At 40.6% G+C, this 23,163-nt stretch overlaps 1 protein-coding gene across 9 annotated transcripts in view; it reads left to right on the forward strand.

The window, feature by feature from the left end:
* Positions 1–23,163, forward strand: part of USP6NL (USP6 N-terminal like) — a 256,503-nt gene that overhangs the window by 185,444 nt on the left and 47,896 nt on the right. For 8 of the 9 annotated variants that reach the window (XM_089311764.1, XM_051821561.3, XM_089311763.1 and 5 more), the window contains 3 exons: positions 1,810–1,849; positions 13,860–13,940; positions 22,433–22,540. In XM_089311764.1, coding sequence (XP_089167890.1) covers positions 1,810–1,849; positions 13,860–13,940; positions 22,433–22,540 — 229 coding nt within the window. Of the gene's footprint in view, positions 1–1,809; positions 1,850–11,951; positions 12,172–13,859; positions 13,941–22,432; positions 22,541–23,163 lie in introns of those variants that run through there. The other variant, XM_089311766.1, reaches the window with a different exon arrangement.

The following is a 23,163-nucleotide window of genomic DNA, read 5'->3' on the forward strand; positions in this document are numbered from 1 at the left end:
TTCTTTCTTTCTTTTTTTTTTTTTTAAAGATTTATTTATTTATTTGAAAGTCAAGAGTTACACAGAGAAAGGAGAGTCAGAGAGAGAGAGAGAGAGGTCTTCCCTCCGATGTTTCACTCTCCACTTGGCCGCAAAGGCCAGAGCTATGCCAATCTGAAGCCAGGAGCTTCTTCTGGGTCTCCCATGTGGGTGCAGGGGCCCAAGCAAGCACTTGGGCCATCTTCTACGACTTTCCCAGGTCACAGCAGAGAGCTGGATTGGAAGTGGAACAGCCAGGACTAGAACTGGTACCCATATGGGATCCCAGCGTGGTAGGCGGCAGCTTTACCCACTATACCACAGTGCCGTCCCTAGCAATTCCTTATTATTATTATTATTATTATTATTATTATTATTATTTTGAAAGGCAGAGTTAGACAGTGAGAGAAAGAGACAGAGAGAGTTATAGACAGTGACAGAGAGACAGAGAGAAAGGTCTTCCTTCCATTGGTTCACTCCCCAAATGGCCGCTATGGCTGGCGCTGCGCCGATCTGAAGCCAGGAGCTGGGTGCTTCCTCCTGGTCTCTCACACGGGTGCAGGGACCCAAGCACTTGGACCATCCTCCACTGCCCTTCCGGGCCACAGCAGAGAGCTGGACTGGAAGAAGAGCAACCGGGATTAGTTACCTGGCACCCCAACTGGGACTAGAACCCCGGGGTGCCAGCGCCGCAGGCGGAGGATTAGCCAAATGAGAGACAGCACCAGCCAGCAATTCCTCATTTTACAGAGTTTTATTTAGTTCATAAATCCTGGGGACAGTTTTTCCTTAGTCTGATTTTTTTTTTTTTTTGAAGATTTATTTCTTCATTTGAAAGTGAGAGCTATGGAGAGAGAATGAGAGACACATCTTCCATCTGCTTGGTCACTCCCTAGATGGCCACAACAGCCAGGGCTGGGCCAGGCTGAAGCCAGGAGCCTGAAGCTCCATCTGGATCTCCAGTGAGGATTCAGGGACCCAAGCTCTTGGGCCATTTTCTGCAGCTTTTTCCAGGCCAATAGCAGGGAGCTGGCTTGGAAGTGAAGCAGTAGAACCACACTAGCACCTATATTGCAGATGGTGGCTTTACCTGCTACCCCACAATGCCAGCACCGACTTATTCTGATTTTTAACAGTCATTTATTTGAGCCAGGAGTGGGAGTGGTGGTTTGGAGTGGAGGCTGGCAAACCATGACCTGCAGGCCTAGTCCAGTGCACCACCTGTTTTTGTGAAAGCTTGGTAGGAACAAAGCCACACTCGATTTACATGTTGTCTGTGGTTGCTTTTGCATTACAACATCAGAGTTCAGTAGTTGTGGACAAGAACGTATGGTCCCCAGAGCCTATACTATTTATTATTAGATATTGACCCTGACAGAAGTTTGCTTTACTGTGTCCTGATCTAGGATAGTGTTGTCCAGTAGAACTTTGTGTAGTTACAGAAGTGTTCAATATGGCAACCTCTAATTACTCAACCTTCATGCACTTGAACTGAAACAGATGAAACTGAGTAATACCATGTTAAATTTTAATTTCTTATAAATAGCCACATGTGGCTGCTGTACTGGACAATATAGGTCTGGAGATTTGAAGATAGAGACTGTTGTAATTATAGAAGTTATTGTTTTATATTGCACCCAGTGGAATGTAAGCTTATATAATTCCTGTAGTAACTAATAAATACTGATTATCGTGTGTGTGTGTGTGTGTGTGTGTGTATTTATATAGCCTTACAGTTGTGACAGGTCTGCTATGAGCTCACTGATAACATACATTACCTTCCTTCTGCAGTGAGGAGGAGCTCCCGTATCATAATGCAGCTGTGGAACGGGTAAGTCCAGCTCTTCTTGTATTCATAGTTACCGGTGAGTTGTCAGCCTACCACTGTTGTGATCTGAGTGCCTGATTGCTCATGTCACTGTCAGAAAGCAAACTAATGATGATATAAGTGTGGGGAACTTGATGCGACTTGATAGATATGGGAGAGGAAGGAAAGGTAACAGTTACCAGAGAAGATGTGCATTTTAGACTGCTGTGTCCCAGTCTAGACTTAGAATGGGGGGCCTTTGAAGAACCCAGTGGCTCAAGCCCTACCTCCATCTGTGAAAATCAGCCTGTCTGTGCCACAGGCCCAGCTTTCCAAGTGATTCTCATACCCTCTGGCTAATCACGTGTGCCATTCTAGACCAATAGTTCTTTGGAATGTAACTGTTCGATGCCAATTAATAAAGTTCCTACCCTCAACAGCAAATGTTTTCTGTAGTCAAATAAGTAAACTTGTCAGCAGTTTGTAACTTTCCCTCATTACACTCGCAGTGGTGCCATACCTGGGTGTGCATGAGAAGTAGGCACTGAATGTTTCAAGGCTGCTCAGAATCTCTCTTCCCCTCATTTATTTCTGTACCAAAAGATGAACTGTAGAATCAAAGTGAAGGCTTGGATCGGAATTTCCTCATTTTGTGCATGTTTGATTAGAGAAAGGAGCTGAATTTTGGTTAATAGAGGAGAAATTAGAAATGAAATTTGAAAATATTTTAGAAAAATCTTTGTGAATTCAAAGCTTTCTGAAAATAAAATTTGTATAAAAACCTTTATATGTAGACAGAATTGCCATTTCCATATACGAGGAAGCTTCAAATAGTTTGTAGAAAATGCACATTATACCATTTTTTCAGGAACTCTTTGAAGCTGCCTCATATAGAGATCCCAGTAGGAACTTGCTACAATTGAGTGGTCTTGTCATGACCTGGTTCTTTGTTAGCATGGAACCCTAAAGGTTTTGGCAAATGAATTTGTTTCTTTTAGTAGTTATGTTATTGACTAGCAACCGTGTATCAATCAGTAGACTAACCGCTCCCTCCAACAGTAGGATTAAAAAAGAAATAGATTCTGCCTTTGAGAAGCTCACTGTCCAACATCTAAAGGAAGATCAAGTGATAGAAGAGGTCAGAGAGTACTGGGAGAGCATATGAGCGAAATGGAATGGCGTTGTTGGTCTTGGGGAAAGCAGGTTCTTTCTAGTTGTGGAATGAATGAGAAGGAAGTGACAATAATGATGGGTACATTAGGTGAATTCTGCCACTGGTGAACTGTGTATCTGCCCATTTGGAATGAGGACTTAAGGATTCATTGGACCTCTGACCATCACCCTCTTGTTCAGTGCCCTGACTTCACTGTTCCTCTGGCCCACTGATTACACTACTATATTGTGTCTTCATTTGTATCTTCTATGCCAGCTCAAATTCTGTTGTAAGCCATTACAAATGATCCCTCACTTGCCATGGTTCAATGGTTCTGCCCTCAGTATTTTTTATGTTATGATTTTGTGAAAGCAGTACATGTTCAGTAGAAACTGAGTTTTGCGTGTGATATCTTCCCAGGCCCAGCACCATGTATGATGGTCTCTCCCAGCATTTCCAGTCAGCCCCACGGTCATGAGAAACAACCCACACTCCACAGTGTAGTAGGTTTCTAAGCTAGGATGTTCTATAGGTGGGTTCAGTGCATTTTCAATTTAAAGTAGCTTTATCAAGATGTAACCTTATTGTAATTCGAGGAGCATCTGTGTTATCACTCAGCTATATCCTCAACTCTTTGCCTGCGTTCTTGATTTTAAGCTAAAGTGCAATGCTAGGTGAAGCCAGCTTTCTCCTGCTCCTCGTGCCTGGAGTTGTTCGGCTAAGTATGCCTGGAAACATCCAGCTGGCTGACTGGTAGTTATTTAAATCCATGATCAACTGGACCACGAGAGCGTTGCCTGTAGTCCTCCTCTTTCTGTAGTCTCCCTTCCGCACTGTTTGAACCTGCTCTCCTCAAATCTCCAGTGTCTCCATTTCCGTCTCCGTCCTTTCTCAGCTGCTGCTCTTCTTTCAGATTTCTTAGAAGGAAGTCCTCCCAGAAGCAGCCAGAAGAGAGCATCCACAGGCTGCCCGCATCCCTGTGAGTGCCTTTCTGCTCTCCCAAGAGTGCAGAGTTGCTTCTTCAGGAACCCAGATCCAGCGTTCTTTTGTCTGCCTCCTGAATTCTTTCTTGTTTTCCATCACAGTGTGCTGTTACTACTCTCATTAAGAGAAGTCTTTTGACCTAATTTCCTCCTCAGCCATAGCTCTGATTCTGTTTCTCTTAATAGCAAAACTCATTTAAAGAGGTATCTCTACATTTTCTCTTTTCCATTTTTCCTTACACTTCTTTCTTGTGTCCATCTAATCAGATTTGAACCCTGCCCGGTGACCCTTATCGGGCTCTCTGATTACATCTCTTCGGTTACATCGAGCAGTCAGTTCTCAATCTTTGTCTTGCCTTACTCCCAGAGCATTTGATGTTGATTCCTGTCTGTCTGAATACATTCTCTTTCTTGGATTTCAGAACCCAGACTCCTCATATTCTTTGTTCTAAATGGCTCTTTCTTATTCTCTGTCTTGTTCCTTCTCCCAGCTCTCTACCCTTTGGGATGCCACATGTCTCAGGCTCTTCTGTCTCCTTTTATCTTTTTCCCTTGGGATCTTTTGGCTTTAAATGCCAACTATATGTTGATGACTTAGCTCCGTGTACCCCAGACTTATATATCCTGCTATATGCACTTCAGTGTCTAGGCTTAAATGTCTTGACTTGCATATGTACTTAGATGTCTGATAAATGTCTGAACTGCAGTTTCTGTCATTCTCTTGAAATCCATTCCATGAACAAACTTCCCCATCTCAGCAAATAGGAGCTCCAGTCTTCTTGTTCACTGTGAAATCTTCTGAGTTATCTTTGACTTTCCTTCACACCTGAGGTCTCTGATGGCGTCTCACTGCCTCTGCTTCTGCTGCTCTGGTCCACTTTGGTCTCTCTTTTGGAGCTTCCTGTCTTCCTGATTTGATCATTGCCTTTTCCCCGCAGTCTCTCTGTTCATTTAACAGTGAGAATGATCCTGTTAAAATAAGTAGCATGTCACTCTCTGACTGGAACTTGATGGTGGCTGCCCGTCTGCCCCAGAGGAAAGGGCAGGAGCCTACATGACCTTACAAAGCCCCGTGTGATGAGGCTGCTGTGAATTCTGGCCTCTCCTTCCCCCTTCGCTTGCTTATCGCTTGCTGGCTCCTTAGATCTCATGAGCATGCCACTAGATTGCTTCTTTTAGGCATTTTCTACTGCTGCTTCCTTTCTTGGGGTGCCCTGTCCCTGACCCATAGCTACAAGGCTGAGTCCCTCATCCCTGTGACATATTACTCCCATCTAAAATTGGAAACCGTCTCTCCCCTCAGTGGTAATTAGCCTCCTCATTTATTTTTATTCTTATATTTAGCACTTAACACTTTTTCACATGCTATATATTTTTTCTTATTTCTTTATTTTGTCTGTTTTCCCCACCAAGGGGTGACCTATATGAGGGTAGGCTTATTTTCTTCAAAATGCTTTGTTCATTGCTGCATCCACAGAATATAGAGCAGTACTTAGCACACAGTCTATGTCCAGTAAGTGTGGGCTAAATGAATGACTTAACAAAATGTAATGACTTCTCTGTAACATCAAGTACATTGATTTAAACACTGTCAGAGATGACCCCTTCAAATGTTGCAAAGTCCTGCATTTAAAAAATTAGGTAAGAGTTGCAAGAAAATAACATATATCTACATTTGGCAAAATAAAATCTGGCAACTCAATATTACTGCTTTTCCCAGTGTCCCCCTCCCTCTTTGCATAACTTACTGGTTCAGAAAACCCAAAAGTGTTCACACTGGTAATTTAGATGACTCAAGAAATATGACAGTGAAGAAAAAGAAGAAACGTAAGACAGAGCTAGCAGAGGATGTGTGCTGGAGGAAGTTTGTTTTTAAATTTTTGTTTTTTAATAGACATGCTTCTACAATAAAACTTCTTACCAATGGAATTAGGCTTACGATTTATTGATTGTTTAGAATTTAATATGAGGGTACTCCAAAAAGTTCATGAATAATGGAATGAAAAGATAGATTTATTTTGGTATAAAAAGTTTTGACATCCATGCATAATTTTTTCATAAATACATTTTTCATAGACTTTTTGAAAACCCTTCATATGCATAGATTTCAATTTTTTTGCACCAGATCAGCATCTTTCAGCTGCATTTTCCATGAACTTTTTGAAGTACCCTCATAATAGGGAATTGATAAAAAGTGATCTCTGCCTTCATAATTTTTTCAAAAATAAGACATAATTTTGTATTTAGTTGTGTTAATCTTTGTGCTTTGGGAGAAGGACAGGGTTCTGAGGCTGCTGATGGAGGTTCCCCATGGCCTTTCCTACATACGCTGCACTGAGACTGTCTGACCTGCCTTTTACAATTTTGGTTTCTTTGGAATAGAATGGAAACATTTTAGTTCATCATATCCTCCTCACCCCAGAGTTTTTCTGGCTTAAGTTAATATATTCTGTGGTGACTGCCTAGTCCTAGTGGCCAAGCTCTGCTAATTTAAGGAAACTAATACAAAAGTATTTTACTTAGGTTTTTTGATTGTATGGAATCAGTGGTGATGATAGCCTGCTGCAGTGTACAGTTTTACAAAACACCCACGAAGCTGTACTTCTTGCCGTTTGGGAAGACTAATACGTTAGTTCATCATCAGGTAATCATGGTTTTACTTCCAGCTTTGCCAGTGTATTATTTTACATAAGGCACCCTCTGTTTAAAATAGGGATGGTAATCCTCCCTCCTAAGAGGATTAATGTTGGTGTTTGCAAAGTGCTCTGAATTCCCCCAAACAGACACTGAAACCAACACACGCACTTATTATATTTAGTCTGTAGAGAACAATATTAATAATGGATTATATTGTTTCATCCAGCTTATTGATGTTTTTAATAAGGAGGAAAGGAAGTATAAAGCTATGAATTTTCATTGATTCGGCTTTTCGTGTAGTGCAACATTTTGCATTGCATATAGAATATTGGAGTCTATTTTTCCTTTAAACATGGTATCTTAATTTTACATGATGTGAAGTCTTACTCAAAATACATGGCTGATACTTTTAATGTTGAGGCATTCTGTAAAAACAGACCTGTCCTTCTTAGACTTCTTGTCCTCTCCTGACCTCTGCTGGTGAGATCCTGGCATGCGTGACTCCCATCAGTTTCTTTGGTGTTGATGCATCCTAGTTGTAAAGAGATGGGGGAAAAAAAACAACTCTAAAGGTGGGAAAAATTGTTTTTCCTATTCTAACACTCAGCATAGCACACCACAATTCTGGTCATCAAGATATGTATGATTTTTGTTTGTTTGTTTGTTTGTTTTCCACACACTAAACAATTCTCCAGTGGATACTGAATGGGTATCCTACAATGTAGCTCAGTCTCTTAACTAACCAAAGCTAGCCCTGACCTCACTGACCTACATTTGACAAAATAAAATCTGGCAACGCAGTATTTACTACTTTTCCCACAAGACTATCCCTCATGTCAGATACCAATTGAAAGCCCAAGTTGTCACCTGTGCTTCTGACCAACAGGCTGTAAATCAGAGGTTTCAGTGACTGGCCCCTGCCCCCCTCTTCAGGCTCAGTCATTTACAGAATTCAAGGAAGTGTTTCGCTTACTATCTATTATAAAAGGATGCAATTCAGAAATAACCAAATGGAAGATGTCAAACACTAGATATGGGAAATGGTCACAGAGCTTCTCCCCTGCCCAGTGTGCCACCCTCCCAGGACCTGTATGTGTTCACCAACCTGAAGCTCTCTGAACCCCATAGTTTAGGAATGTTTTTATGGGGGCTTCAGCATATAGCATGATTGATTAGTAACTCAATCTCCAGTCCCTTTCCCACTCCAGGAGAGTAGGGGTGTGCTGCTGATCCAGGAACCCACCAAGAGTTAAATCATTAGAACAAAAGAAGCACTTATCACTCAGGAAATGTCAAGAGTTTCAGGAACCAGGAACTTGGGGGCAGATACCAAAAAATTAATTTCCTATGTTACAGTATCACACTAGTATTCAAATAGGAGTCATAAAACATCTGAAGACTTCAATTTGAACAAAGTGCTAAGAGTTTTTTATTCCAGAAGACAAAAGCTGTTTGTAATTCTTTTTTTTTTTAATTTATTTTTATTTGTTTGAAAGGCAGCGAGACACAGAGAGAAGTATTTATTCACTTCTCAAGTGCCTGCAACAGCTAGGCCTGGCCCAGGCCAAAGCCAGGAGCTGGAAATCAGTCTCGGTCTCCTATATGCATGGTAGAGACCCAGGCACTTGAGCCATCACCTCCTGCCTCTGAAGGTGTCCATTAGCAGGAGCCTGGAATCAGAAGTAGAACTAGAACTCAAACCTATGCATTCCAATATGGGATATGGGCATGTTAAGTGATGTTTTAGCTGCTGGGTCAAATGCCCACCCCCAGAAAAGCTGTTTCATACCCATCCATGCATTGTGTTTATCTTTAGCTTTTACTATCCAGATTATTAGTCATATTAATAGTGGGAGGAACCTTGGACCAGACAGAAGACAAGCTTTGTGGAGTATTTAACGAATAATTGTAAAATACTTAACTGTTTAACTGGTCCTACATAGGATTAAGAATATAGTCTCAGATCTTTGGAGGTTGAGAGGTAACAAGGAAGATAGTGGTTCTAACTTTATTCCTTGTATCTTCCTTGCCCCAATAAGAGAAACCAATTTTGACTTGGCAAAACTTAAGGTGATAAGATACTGTATCTGAGGCTGGTGCTGTGGCATAGTAGGTTAAACCTCCATGTGTGGCATTGGCATCCCATATAGCACCAGTTCAAGTTCCAGCTGCTCCACTTCAGATCCAGCTTCATGCTAATGGCCTGGGAAAGTGGTGCAAGATGGCCCAAGTACTTGGGCCCTTGTACCCACATGGGAGACCTGGATGAAGCTCCTGGCTCCTGGCTTTGGATCAGCCCAGCTCTGGCCGTTGTGGCCATTTGGGGAGTGAACCAGAGGATGGAAGACCTCTCTGTCTGTCTGTAACTGTGCCTCTCAAATAAATAAAATAAAATTTTTTTTTTAAAGATACTGTAGCATAAGCTTTAAACAGAGGTTTAATTCTTCCTTATAAACAGCCCATGGGAAGCAAAGTTCACAACAGCATACTGTTTTTTTTTTTTGCCAGTGGAAGAATGGCGAGATTGCACAGGGAGTATACGATGGACATAAAGATCTCTGCATTATGTTCCTTTGGATATATGTTCTGATATTCTGAGAGGAGTAGGATTTCCTTATGTCAGATCTCCATAGAATTTAGTATATTGCAGTGATGAGCACATCTAGTACCAAGATCTTAATATTTTATACCATTTTCCATTAAAGAGAAACATGGTTTCTTAAAGTAGTGGCAGACTGTAGGTCTGAGATCAGGAAAGTATCATAAGGTGGACTAGAATATGCCAGAAAATAAAGAAGTGGTAAAAGACTAGTAGGGCGTTTCACAAGGACCAGTTTTAAAGTGGAGAAATGGATCAGCTAGGGAGCAGTCCAGCCCAGTTTGGGACAATTTGAGATTCAAAAACAATCATGATGGTAACAGACAATATGTTGAATAAAATAATCCTTTAGACCATAGTGGTATTTAAAGGGAAAAGGGCCTGGAGAGAAAAACTTCTCAGTGTCAAAAATTATTATCTAAAACTGTATCCTGTAGATTATTAATAACAAAAGGGAATTTCTTTTTCAGTTAATGGAGAAACTAAGCAAATACTACCTTAACAAGTACTCAAATTATGGTATCATTTGATAATGTTGTAGATTGGCACTTGGTGGCCCTGATGAGTGACAGAAAAGATACAGCACCATCAGGTAATAATCCTGCTAAATTTTTTTAAAAGATTTATTTTATTTATTTGAATGGCAAGTTACAGAGAGAGAGTGGGAGAGAGAGAGCTTCCATCCACTGGTTCACTCCCCAAAATAGCCACAACAACCAGGGCTGAAGCCTGGAGCCAGGAACCAGGAGCTTCATCCAGGTTCCTATGCAGGTGCAGGAGTCCAAGTATTTGGGCCGTTTTCTACTGCGTTCCCAGGCACATTAGCAGGGAGCTGGATTGGAAGTGGAGCGGCCAGGACTGGTGCCCACATGGGATGCCTGTGCTGCAGACAGTGATTTAACCTGCTATGCCACAGCATTGGCCCGTAACAGAATTATTTAATACCAATTTTGTATAGGCTTCAGACATCAGTAGTTCTGCCTTTTGGCAGCATTTTGAAAAACATTACCAACATGATGGAGTTACAGCATTTCTACCATTATGCTACATAAAAGATAGCATTATAATTTACTTTTCATTACTACCATATTATAGTGATCAAACTGCTGTCAAAATAATACTCTGATTTTGGTCTCTGTATTTGTATTCATTTTCCTTTCCACCCTTTCACCTAAGTTACTTCAGAGTGCTATTAATTCATTACTTCATAGTGTTATTTAATGATCTTTTCTTATGCAAGTTCTGTTCAGTTTAAATGCTATTGTAACACCACTTCTTTAGATGAGCATATGTCATGGTCATTGTAGTCAAGGAGTTCATACTATAATAATGATGTGATTTGGAAATTTACATCACTTAGAATAGAAGTGTCAGAATAATCATAACTCATTTTTATAGATGAGACACCTGAAGTGCAAGAATGTATTAGGCTGGCGCCATGGCTCACTAGGCTAATCCTCCGCCTGTGGCGCCAGCATCCCGATTGGGGCACCAGATTCTGTCCCGGTTGCCCCTCTTCCAGTCCAGCTCTCTGCTGTGGCCCGGGAAGGCAGAGGAGGATGGCCCAAGTGTTTGGGCCCTGCACCTGCATGGGAGACTAGGAGGAAGCACCTGGCTCCTGGCTTCAGATCGGCGCAGCGTGATCATTAGCAGCCATTTGTGGGGTGAACCAATGGAAGGAAGACATTTCTCTCTGTCTCTCTCTCTCACTGTCTAACTCTGCCTGTCAAAAAGAAAAATGTATTAGTCAGATTTTTGTTACTGCAATGAAATACCTGAGGAAACTAACTTTAGAAAGAGAAAAGGTCCATTTGGCTCACCGTTCTGGAGGTTCAAGTCCAAGATCCGGTGGCCCCATTGGTCTGGCCTCTGGGAGGGTGGTAGATAGGAATGGCAGAGTGTGTGTGGAGGAGTGAGTGTATGAGGAGCCAGGAAGCCGAGAGAGCCAGTGTGCCCAAACTCTTTATAATCACCCTCTTCAGAGAGTTAGAAACTAAGGACCTCCTATCAGGCCCTACCTTCTGAAGCAAGGGTGGGGAATGTCCGGCCCATGGGCTCTATATGACCTGTGAAATCATTTGGTCTGACACTGCCAAGGCAACCGCAGGCAAAACTCAAGATCCAATAAACCTAGCAAGCTAATTTATAAGTCGGTCGTTTTGTAGGGCCTGAGACTGATGATATAGATATCCAAATGGCCCTTGGCAGAAAAAAGGTTCCCCACCCCGTTCCTGGAAATCTGCAACCTGGAACATATCCAAGGTTTATCCTTTTCTTTTTTGTTGCTGTAGGGGAAAGAAAAGCATGCACAATAGTTCATAAGATTGTACTTGTGTATGTATGTGTTTTGCCCTTGTAGTATGAGAATGTATAGAATTCAACATAATCTACATACAAAAGCATGTTTTTAAGAAAATAAAGAATGACTACTTTCTTAGTGATTCACTGATAACATGAAGGATAGCAACAGACCTGCTGGATCTTGACGGGGTTGTTGCTGGCAAACTGTATGTTATTTTACTCTTGGGTTGACTTGACTTATTTGGTACTTTCCTGTTGGTGGGAAAAAAGGATTATGATTGAAGGAGTCAAGGAAGGAAATGCAGAACAAAAACAAAAAATACCAAGTGGCAGTAAACATCAATCTTGATTTTTATCAGTTTGCTCTTTTCTATATCACATGTAGCAGAAATATTGACTGGGTTTCAGTGCCCCACTAAGTTGTTTTTTTTTTTTTTTTTTTTTTAGGATTTATTCATTTATTCAAAAGGCAGAATTAGAGAGAGATAGGTCCTTCATTCACTGGCCCACTCCCCAAGTGGCCACAACTGGCGGAGCTGTGCCTGCCCAAAGCCAGGAGCCTCCTCTGGGTCGCCTGCATGGGTGCAGGGACCAAGCACTTGCGCCATCTTCCACTGCCTTCCCGGGCCATAACAGAGAGCTGGATCGGAAGTGGAGCAGCCAGACCGAACCGGTGCGCCCACTTGGGATGCTGGCACTGCAGGCAGTGGCCCCACCCCCCATGCCACAGTGCTGGCCCCTAAGTTTTGAAATTAAACATTGCTGTACTCATTTGTAGCATTTTATCACTAATAATATAATGAAGAATATGCTTAACCTTTTGAAAAATGGGATTTATAACCAAGTAATCTTTTCTTAAAAAAGTCCATCAAAAATTTTAAAAAAGCATTGAAAGGTAAAGTTTAAGAATATCCTAAAGATAAAATTCTGTAAAAATATTCTGATTGCTGAGAATATTTTTCCTCAATTCAGGATTTTCTTTGGATTTTATGCTTCTTTTAGATCTAAAAATACTGGTGGTGGGTGTATACCATCTGCCAATATAATGACTGCCTGCTTGGGGCTGGATTAAAGCCAGTCTGTAAGGAGCGATTGCTTTCATCCAGGAGCTGTGGTTGCCTGTGCTAGGGCAGAGGACCTGATGGAAGCAGGGTGTGCCTGCTGAGAGTGTAGTCCTGGCTTTGCAGCTTACTAGACACCCTTGGTGCCTCAGTTGCTTTACCGGGTAGTGGAGATGATCAGAAAGAACTACCTCCCGGGGATGCAGTGAACATACATGCATCTTCAAGCATGAAGTGTTTTCTTAGAACTCTCCTGTGTGTTCTTCTATTTCAGTTGTTTTTTATTCATATGCTGATTACACTTGCAGGTGGAGCCCCTGAGGAGGGGGGGAATCTGTGCTCCTGGAAACTCAGGAAGTGAGGAGCAAGTGCTTTTTGTCACCTTCTCTGTTCCCCACCTTTGCCCCAAATCTCAGTTTAGCATAACACACAAGATCCCTGTCTACTTTGACAGCCTCATCTCCTGATGCTTCCTTTATTCAACACTTTGGAAAAATTGTGAGCCTCCCCCCACTTCCCATGGTGCTGAATTGTCTCAGAAATAAACCTATTCCCATGTTGTCTAGAGTGTTCTTTCCCGCATTGTACTTTTAGATATAAACCCTAATAATCTTTCAGTTCTTTCATTAGGGATCATTTTCTCTGACATCCCTGGTGGATTTGACTTCCTCCATCGTGACCTTGCCACTACTTTTCCTGTCTGTGTCACAGCACCTGGCATAGTACTGTATATTTCCAAGTCAGTTGCCCTTGGCATACAGTGAACTTGTCTTAGGACAGCATGTATACATGTATGTATGTATATTTTTCCTAGCACAGTGCTAGTTATGTGTTATTCACTCGATAAATAAGTATCCAGTTTTCCTTTAAGAAACCAGCTCTTTCACCAAAAACATTAATGTGCTTAAATTCAGTAAAATGAAAAAGAAGAGAATTGAATTTTCAAGTTGTATTTTCATTGTTTCATAAAAGATATTTCAAAATATTTTTAAAATTTCTTTTTTGTTTAAATATGTAGAATACACAGATTTCTGAGATAAATTTTAAAGTGTTGGAAAATTTAATCATTTATCTTCTTAATCTTTTTTCCTAAGTGTAGCATTGCCTATGAATCTTAATTTGAACTATGGAATATTATTGAGACAGCTCTAACATCCAGATTAATAAAAGCTAAATAAGATATTTGCTATCTATTAACATCTTTTAATAGTCCTTTTTAGCAAAATTTTCTCTTTTTTGTAATTTTCAAGTCAAAAAATCTTGAACAAGCAGTAACAATAAATTTGATGTTTTATTTTAGCAAAAGCATCTCGAAATTGAAAGAACTGCCAAATGGCTGAAAATGCTAAAAGGATGGGAAAAATACAAGAACACCGAAAAGGTAATTTAAAATAATTTTATTTCCATATGAAACAAAATCAATTTCAAGTAGATCTTCCCAGTGAAAGTTTTCCTGTAGTGATAAGGCTGTTTTATTTATATTTGTTTTTGACATTTTAATTCAATTTAGCAGAATGCCTTTGTTAGGAGTCTTTGTGTTGTAATACCCAGTTCAAATTGCTTTCAGCAATTAGGAGACTATTGGATGGCCCAGAAGTAGGGTGGATTTCCGTAGTGCTTTAATTCAGCTGTTCCATGATGTTGCTGGCAATTTAGTTTCTTCCATCTACCCTGCCTTATGCAGTGTCAACTTCCTCTTGAGCTCAGTTTGTTTCCCTTTGGGGTCAGAAATCACGGGGGCAGTTCCAGGCTTCCTATGGAAATGTCACACTGCCAGAAGGAGACAGGGCTGGCCTCCGAGTGCTTCCTGAAGCAGGAGCAGCATCCAGAGGCTTCTGCCAAACTTCCTTTTGTGTAAGTCTTTTTGTTCCGCATAGTTGTGCTAGATTTTAAACCAGTTAAAGAAAAACACGTACATCCATTGTTACCACCACCAGGCTCATCGTGAAAGTCTTTAGTGGGAAAGTGAAAGCTTCTGGCAATTTTCCAACGTTCTAATTTTTGCTTTAAAGGTCAAATGTTGTCAGTGTCAGCAGATAGAGTGTGAGTTACTTCCTTGATGTGATAGGCTCACTTCCTTTACTTTTGAGAAAATGCCTGCTAGATACTCCCCCAGATCAGACAACAGTAGTTGGCTAGTTAGCTGTTCTTCAAGTAGTAGCAGTGTTTCCCTGGCAGGTGGGGAACAAGTTGGTTTAGATGATGGTTCAAACCACTTAATAATTGCTTTTTTTGAGACACTCATCGTACTTTAGTATGCGGCAAAAACTCCACACACACACACACACACACACACACATACACACACACTCTTCCCATTTTGTCTGCAACATTTAATAAGATATGTATTTGAGATTTACTGTTTGATTCAGGTCTTTTTTTTTTTTTTTTTTTTTTTTTGATTAATTTATTTATTTGAAAGAGCCACACAGAGCGAAGGAGAGGCAGAGAGAGAGGTCTTCCATCCACTGGTTCACTCCCTAGTTGGCCACAATGGCTGGAACTGTGCCGATCCAAAGCCAGGAGCCAGGAGCTTCTTCTGGGTCTCCCATGTGGGTGCAGAGACCCAAGGACTTGGGCCATCTTCTGCTGCTTTTCCCAGGCCACAGCAGAGAGCCGGATCAGAAGTGGAGCAGCTGAGACTTGAACTAGAGCCCATATGGGATTCTGGCACTGTAGGTGGTGGCTTTACTTGATGAACCACAGCGCTGGTCATTCTTTTTTTTTTTTTTTTTTTTTTTTTTTTTTTGACAGGCAGAGTGGACAGTGAGAGAGAGAGAGAGAAAGGTCTTTCTTTTGCCGTTGGTTCACCCTCCAATGGCCGCCGCAGCGGACGCACTGTGGCCGGTGCATCGCGCTGATCCGAAGCCAGGAGCCAGGTACTTCTCCTGGTCTCCCATGGGGTGCAGGGCCCAAGCACTTGGGCCATCCTCCACTGCACTCCCTGGCCACAGCAGAGAGCTGGCCTGGAAGAGGGGCAACCGGGACAGAATCTGGTGTCTCGACCGGGACTAGAACCCAGTGTGCCAGCGCCGCAGGCAGAGGATTAGCCTATTGAGCTGCGGCGCCGGCCATCCCTAGATCATTCTTAAATGAATTTTTTTTCTGTAAGTGTGGGGAAGGAATCTGATGATTCCTAAGTATGGTGCAACTACAGCCTTGATTTGTGCCAACATGTAGTAGTTTTAACACCATTGCTTTTCTGTTGGCGTGTGCAAAAGTCAGCACAGTGGAGATGCAAAATAGTCTGTTGTCCTTATTACAAAAAGAATTGTGACCTTATGGATTGTACTTTGAGAACCATTGACATCTCAGCATCAGCTCCTTTATCTGAATTGAGACAATAGTACTTATTTCAAAAGGTTGAAGCTTTAATGGTTTAATGAACATAGAGCACTTTTGTTGTACCCTGCATATCCTGAACATTCAGTGGATGTTAACTACCACTATTAGTTTTTAGAGGGCAAGCTGTACAAAAAAAAAATTTTAAAGGTTAGAAAGACATCTTCTATAGTGTTTAAAAACCCAATTGAGTCAACTGTTGGGATTTTTGTATATTTCCTCATATTTTTTCCCATGTAATTCTTTCCCCCCATTTTGTGTAGACATAAATCATATATCAGTATTTGCCAATAAGAATTCCAGAGTACATCAGTTCCTTGAATTTCATTAGGTTGTACATAGAAGCAGTGTAGCCCCATGGTTAAGAGATACTGGATCCAGACTCTCCTGGGTTCTAGCTGCAGCTCTGCCATTTACTAGCTGTGTGAACTTGGAGGAAGATATTTAACTGGCCTCTGCTGTGGGTTGTTCATCTGTAAAATGGGAATAGAAATGGTACCTGCCTCACAGTGGTGTTGTGAGGACTGAGTGATTAATTTAGTGAAATACTTAGAAAGTGCCTGACACTTAATTGTGCAGTCAATAAGTGTATGTATTATTAAATGAGAAAAGGCCTCTCTGGTTAAATAAAGTAAGGAAATCAGAGCTAAGCAAAATTATGCAGTTTCTTTAGTATAGGGATCTAGCGTTCTTTAGTAGTCTTTTTAAAAATTATTTATTTATTTGAAAGATAGAGTGAGAGAGGCAGAGGCAGAAAGAGAGAGAGAGAGAGAGAGAGAGAGAGAGAGAGGTCTTCCATCTGCTGGTTCATTCCTCAAATAGCTACAATGGCCAGAGTTGTGCTGATCCGAAGCCAGGAGTCAGGAGCTTCTTCTGGGTCTCCCATGTGGGTGCAGAGGCCCAAGCACTTGGGCCATATTCCGCTGCTTTCTCAGGCTACAGCAGAGAGCTGCATCCTACAGAAGTGGAGCAGCCAGGACTTGAACCTATGCCCATATGAGATGCTGGCACTGCAGGTGGCAGCTTTACCTGCTGTACCACAGCGCCAGCCCCACTAGTCCTTAATATTAATATAAGGGATTAATTTTTAAGAGCAGACTCTATGTGAAAATTAACTATGGAAAAATTTTTGTCTTGGGGTACCTTGAAGGGCTAATGTCATTTTTCATTTTGAACATCCTTAATATTTTATTTTCATCAAGAGTGAGTTCATTTTGGGTTGTTGATTTTTAACTATCTGTTTTAGTACGTTAGGTTTAGAACTCATGGTGTTTTTAAGAGGAATCACTTCAAAATAGAATGTTAGTTATACCACCTTGCTTTTGTTTAATATTATGGAGCCTCTTGTATTGGCTTAACAATTGACAACTACTTTACCGTAGGTCTTTGTGGAAAGATTACTCAAGTGGCAATTACAGAATAAAGTTCAATAAATTGCATCTTCACTTTGTTCTCACATTCAGTCTAATAAAATATTTGTAGAATTTTATGGCTTTATGTGCTTCTTTCTCCATATGTAAGTATGTATGATATGTATAATCTATGAAAATAGTAAGACTCTGTTAAAATGAATAATTCTTCTGGGTCATTATTCTGACAGTAACTTTAGCTAATGCAGTTTCCATTAGGAGAGATTTTAACAGTGATTTCTTTGATGTAAAATTTTAAAGCACTCTGCATAGCTATAATGTTGAAATCATTTGATGATACACATGGTCCAATTTGGTGTGAAACAATGCATCTTCTAAAAGAGTTACTGTTTTCAATTCATATCTTGTTTTAAATAAGTAAAAAGTAGCATGGATTTTTGTCTTTTCTAAGGGAAGGTATGTTTTCTCTCCATGGATTCCTTACTTACATAATAGTGATATAAGTAAATTATTGAAATATCTTGAGATAAAAATATACCTTTGGTAGAAATATTTGGATTTTTAAAAATATTCTGTTTTTTATTTGAGAGGCAGAGCTATAGAAGAGAGAGGGAGAGACAGAGAGAGAGGTCTTTCATCTGCTGGTTCATCCCCAAATGGCCACAACTGCTGGAGCTGAGCTGATCTGAAGCCAGGATCCAGGAGCTTCTTCTAGTTCTTCCACAAGGGTGCAGGGGTCCAACCACTTGAGCCATCTTCTACTTCTTTTAAATAGTTAGGAAACATTTGGGCCATAGGCAGATATCTGGATCGGAAGAGGAGCAGCCAGGACACCAAGTGGCACCCATATGGGATGCTGGTGACACAAATGGAGGCTTAGCCTTCTACCCACAGCCCTGGCTCCAAGAATATTTGGATTTTTAGAACCCAGATATTTATGTTAAAGAAAAAAAGTTTCCATTAAGATTCTGTTGTCTGTGTGTTGGTACCTAGATACATCCCTAAGTACCAATAGTACTGTGTTTTTAAAATATAGTCTATTAACGGGGGCTGCATTATGGCTTAGCAGGTTAATCCTCTGCTTGCAATGCTAGCATCCCATATGGGCGCTGGTTGGAGTCCTGGCTGTTCCACTACTGATCTAGCTCCCTGGTAATGCAAGTGGGAAAGCAGCAGAAGGTGGCTCAAGTGCTTGTGCCTCTGCCACCCATACGGGAGACCTGCATGAAGCTCCTGGCTTTGACCGAGTCCAGCCCTGGCCGTTACGGCCATTTTGGGAGTAACCAGCAGATGGAAATTCTCTGTGTCTCCCTCTCTTTCTCTGTGGTTCTGCCTTTCAAATAAATTAAATATATTTGTGTGTGTGTGTGTGTGTGTGTTTGTGTGTGGTCTGTTAAATTGAAGTTATCTTTGTTAATGAAGATCATTGTGATTTTACTGGTCACAATATCATTTTCTCTAAGCTGTGTCACGGCAGAGTTCCCCACCACCATGTTTTGGTCAAATAACTGAATGGGCCTGTGAGACCATATTACTCTGCATTTTATTTTACTAACCATGTAAAAGTAAATTTCTCAAGATCACACAGCTTGTTGGCAGCAAGCTAGAGATTCTGTGTCCAGACTCTAGAGTTCATTTAATTGCACCATCTTTTTTGCTTACTTTCCCTTTTGGTATTTGTCAGTGGCAGTTGGGAAGGAAATAGAATTTAGTTATGAAAGGCAGTAGGACCTTGTGAATGGTTAAAGGGTTTTTTAGATCCAGATTTGGAAGACTGGTTCTGTTTTGAGGCAGAGACAAAGGAGCCATTGGAGCAGGGTAATTAATGAAAATGGAGAGTTAATAAGGGCTCGGAGTGTGAACTTTTGTTTCCTGGGGTACACTTGGAGCCTTGTGGTCCCACAGAATTACATCAGCCTTGCTGTGCTAAAACGTTTACTTACTAGTAGCCAAATTTCATGGTTTGGCATTTATTACTGTTTTAAGATCACTGAAATTAGAACAAAGTATTGGAAATATTAGCCACTTGATGGAAATTTTTTTAGGTCATAGATTTTTATTCTTTTTTAAAGATTTTTATTTATGTATTTGAAAGGCAGAGTTGCAGAGAAAGGAAGAGACAGCTATCTTCCATCCACTGGTTCACTCCCCAGGTTGCCACAGTGGCCAAGGCCGAGCCAGGCTGAAGCCAGGAGCCAGGTGCTCTATCCAGATCTCCCATATGGCTGGCAGGGCCCACCTTCTCCTCCCTTCCCAGGCACATTAGCAGGGAGCTGGATAGGAAGTGGAATAGCCGAGACTTGAACAGGCACCCATGTGGGATGTTGATATCACAGTCTGGGGCCCAACCCATTACACTACAACACTGGCGCCAGTTGATAGATTTTTTTTGCAGGCAGAGTGGACAGGGAGAGAGAGAGAGACAGAGAGAAAGGTCTTCCTTTGCCGTTGGTTCACCCTCTAATGGCCGCCGCAGCGCACCACGCTGATCCGATGGCAGGAGCCAGGTGCTTCTCCTGGTCTCCCATGGGGTGCAGGGCCCAAGCACTTGGGCCATCCTCCACTGCACTCCCTGGCCACAGCAGAGAGCTGGCCTGGAAGAGGGGCAACCGGGACAGGATCCGGCATCCCGACTGGGACTAGAACCCGGTGTGCCGGCGCCGCAAGGCGGAGGATTAGCCTATTGAGCCACAGCGCTGGTCCCCCAGTTGATAGATTTTTAAATGTAGCTGTAGGACTGAAATATATAGCTTGATTTTATTGGCAAATGAACAGAGATACTGAAAACAAAAGGTAAATTTTAGGCAAATGTTTTTTTTCAAGATTATTTGTTTAAAAGAGTTACAGAGAAGGAGAGAGAGATTGATTAATCTTCTGTCTGCTGGTTCACTCTCCAAATGGCTGCAATGGCCAGGGATAGGCCAGACTGAAGCCAGGGGCCAGGAGTTTCCACTAGGTCTCCCACGTGGGTGCAAAGTTGGGCCATCGTCCACCACTTTCCAAGGCACCTTAGCAGGCAACTGGTCAGGCAGCAGTTTAACCTGGCACACCACAGGGCTGCCCCTCAAGATTATATATATATATATATATAAAATCTGTGAAATAAATTTGTGTTACTTTTCAAATTGGGTACTAAAATGTTGTTTAAGTCCAGCAATAAAAATTCTGCATCATGGTTGTTAATTATGAATATTCTGAAGTCAGACTACTTGAATTTGAATTCTTATTCCACAGTTTCTTTTGAAATATTTACTTAACTTTTGTTAATTTCCTCACATGTAAAATGACTATGGTAGTAATAGTACCTACCTCTTCAGGGATATAGTAGTAGTAAAAATCGTAAGTTGATTTAGAGACACAAAGCACTGTCCATAACTATAACACATAGCATAATGTTGGATCATAATAAATAATCAGAAAACATTAGTGTAATTATTATTACTAATGCCATTATTATGACTTGAACCATCATTATTCTCACATATAACCCCACCTTCACTCTCTTTCCCTGACACATTCCTATAAATCCTTCAGGACTGAGTTATTTTCATTTTCTCTAAAGGAAACGTTTCCTAACTCCCTCATACAGAATCACTTCCTCCCCTCCCTAGTGTCTGGATGAGAGCCACCATGCTGAACCAATAAGAAGTGTCAACTATAGCAGACTTTCTTTAAATATTTATTTATCAATGGACATGAATTTTGAATACACAGGAAATTTTGCAAGTCTAGTTTACAGTCAATCCACGGCCTTTCTGTATATGTTCTTCTGGTTAGAGTTTTTTACGAGTTAAAACTTTTATGATTCTTGTCTATTGAAATTTCAAATTTGAGGCATACTGTATTCATACTAAAAGAATAAAATGGAAATATTATATTATATAATGATCTAACTGACTCAACTTCATGGTATTCAAGTAGAAGTTACTGTAAATTGTCACTTACTTTCGTCCACACAGGTTCCTGAAACTGCATTGTGACTTGTTTACTAAAGCTTTAGTTTAAAAAAATCTTAAGTAGTGCAGTAGTATTCAGTGAAGCTCTACCTGTTGATTGTCATAGCTCTTCAGTATATCGCTTACTAGAACTTACTCCTCCTTTTCTTAGCCATAGTGTTCAGATATATTGTCTTGCTCACAAAGATAGTTATGTACCTGTTCCTAACCTTGCTCTTAAGGGCTTGTGTTTGTTTAGTCATGTCCTGGTCTGGACACCTAGTTTTAATTTTGAAAGTGTTACTAAGTACATCATAATGACTGTAATAATTTTTATGTTATTTTGAATAGAGTTGAGGAAAAAATAGAAATACAAAGAGATGGAGAGTATACTGAAGCTTAAGGTTCTTAGGGCAATAGCAATGACCTCTCAAGGACCCAACGAGTTGATAGTGTTAATGATTTATGCCTAATTTTATTTAAAAGTGACGTCTTTCTTTAATGGAGATTGATCAGTATTTTTGTCTGATCAGATAGGATTGATGTCATTTAAGACAATGATAAAGATTTTCCTGAAGAAATTCCAAGATTTGAAAAGAGGAAAAGAATGAGAGGGGAGAATGGGAGTGTGTGTGTGTGTGTGTGTGTGTGTGTGTGTGTGTGAGAGAGAGAGAGAGAGAGAGAGAGAGAGAGAGAGAGAGAGACACGAAGCTTGCCGGTGGAATTAGCTGACGTGTGAGGGTGGTGGGAATGAGTCTGATCAGTAGGAAGATGACTGGGGGTTCCATAGCGTACTCTATCCCCTGTGAAGACACTTCTGGCCAAAGCATCCTGTTTACTATTTGGAGCACCTGTCTGATGTTTGGGGATAAGAGAAGAAAGTAGGTATCAAGCAAATTATACCAACAGAAAATGTGGAAATCAAATTGTATAACTTAGGGAAAAGTACTGTCTGTGGTACCCCTAGAGGGGCACTTCTGTGATGGTGTGAGCATTCCGACATGCTGGACGTTCTTGATGTCTTCTTGTTGGTCTCCCCTTCTGTGTCTCTGTCTCTTTATTGGGATCTGATCAACAGACAGTACTTCAGTGTATCAATTAATCGAAAGGTATCTGTTAATTATCACGGAAACTTCAAAAATAAATAATGTATATTCTGTCATTTGAAAAGATTAGTACAAGCTCTGGTCATTTTGTAACTTCCAGTTTTCTTTTCTTTTAATAAGTTTCACAGGAGAATTTACAAAGGAATCCCACTTCAGCTCAGAGGTGAAGTCTGGGCTCTCCTTCTTGAGATCCCTAAAATGAAAGAAGAAACAAGAGACCTTTACAGTGTGAGTAAATAAAGCTAGCTTGTTATTTTGAAATTAAAAAAGCAAAATCCACTTCTTTTAGCTTTCAAGGTAGTGTAAGATATTCATATCATAACTTAAAAATTATTCTAAAACTATATTACATTGGGTAATGGAGGCCTATTGGCTTTGTGGATGGCAGTCTAATTTTCAAACAAAAGCTTTAATAAGAATTCTATTGTTGATGTCACTTATTGGTAAATATCAAATGCTTTTTAAATATATACATGATCAATCAGTATTGGATCATTTTTGTGGGGAAAACTGACTAAACTAGTTGCTTGCAACGTAATGTTAATACAGAGATCTGCAGTGACACATTTAGAGTTTATGGAAAATAACACCAGAAATTTATCTAACACCTGCCTATATGTGATTCTTTTCTTAAAGGGTGAAAAAGTAAGAATTTGCCTATAAGATTATTATGGTTTTTCTATTAATAAAAAGTTAAACTTTTGTCTGAGTAATTAGTAATGCTTTCCTTGAATTAGGTAATACATTAAATTTGCCTCCTTGTCATCTCAGCTGTATGCTTTCTTTTATTTTTAAATATGACTTCTCCAAGGCAGAGAGGGAGAGACAGAGATAGAGAGACAGAGCTTCCA

The sequence above is a fragment of the Oryctolagus cuniculus genome, chromosome 13 (assembly GCF_051225735.1).
Source record: "Oryctolagus cuniculus isolate XC-2025 breed Fujian yellow rabbit chromosome 13, ASM5122573v1, whole genome shotgun sequence".
Classification (NCBI taxonomy): domain Eukaryota; kingdom Metazoa; phylum Chordata; class Mammalia; order Lagomorpha; family Leporidae; genus Oryctolagus; species Oryctolagus cuniculus.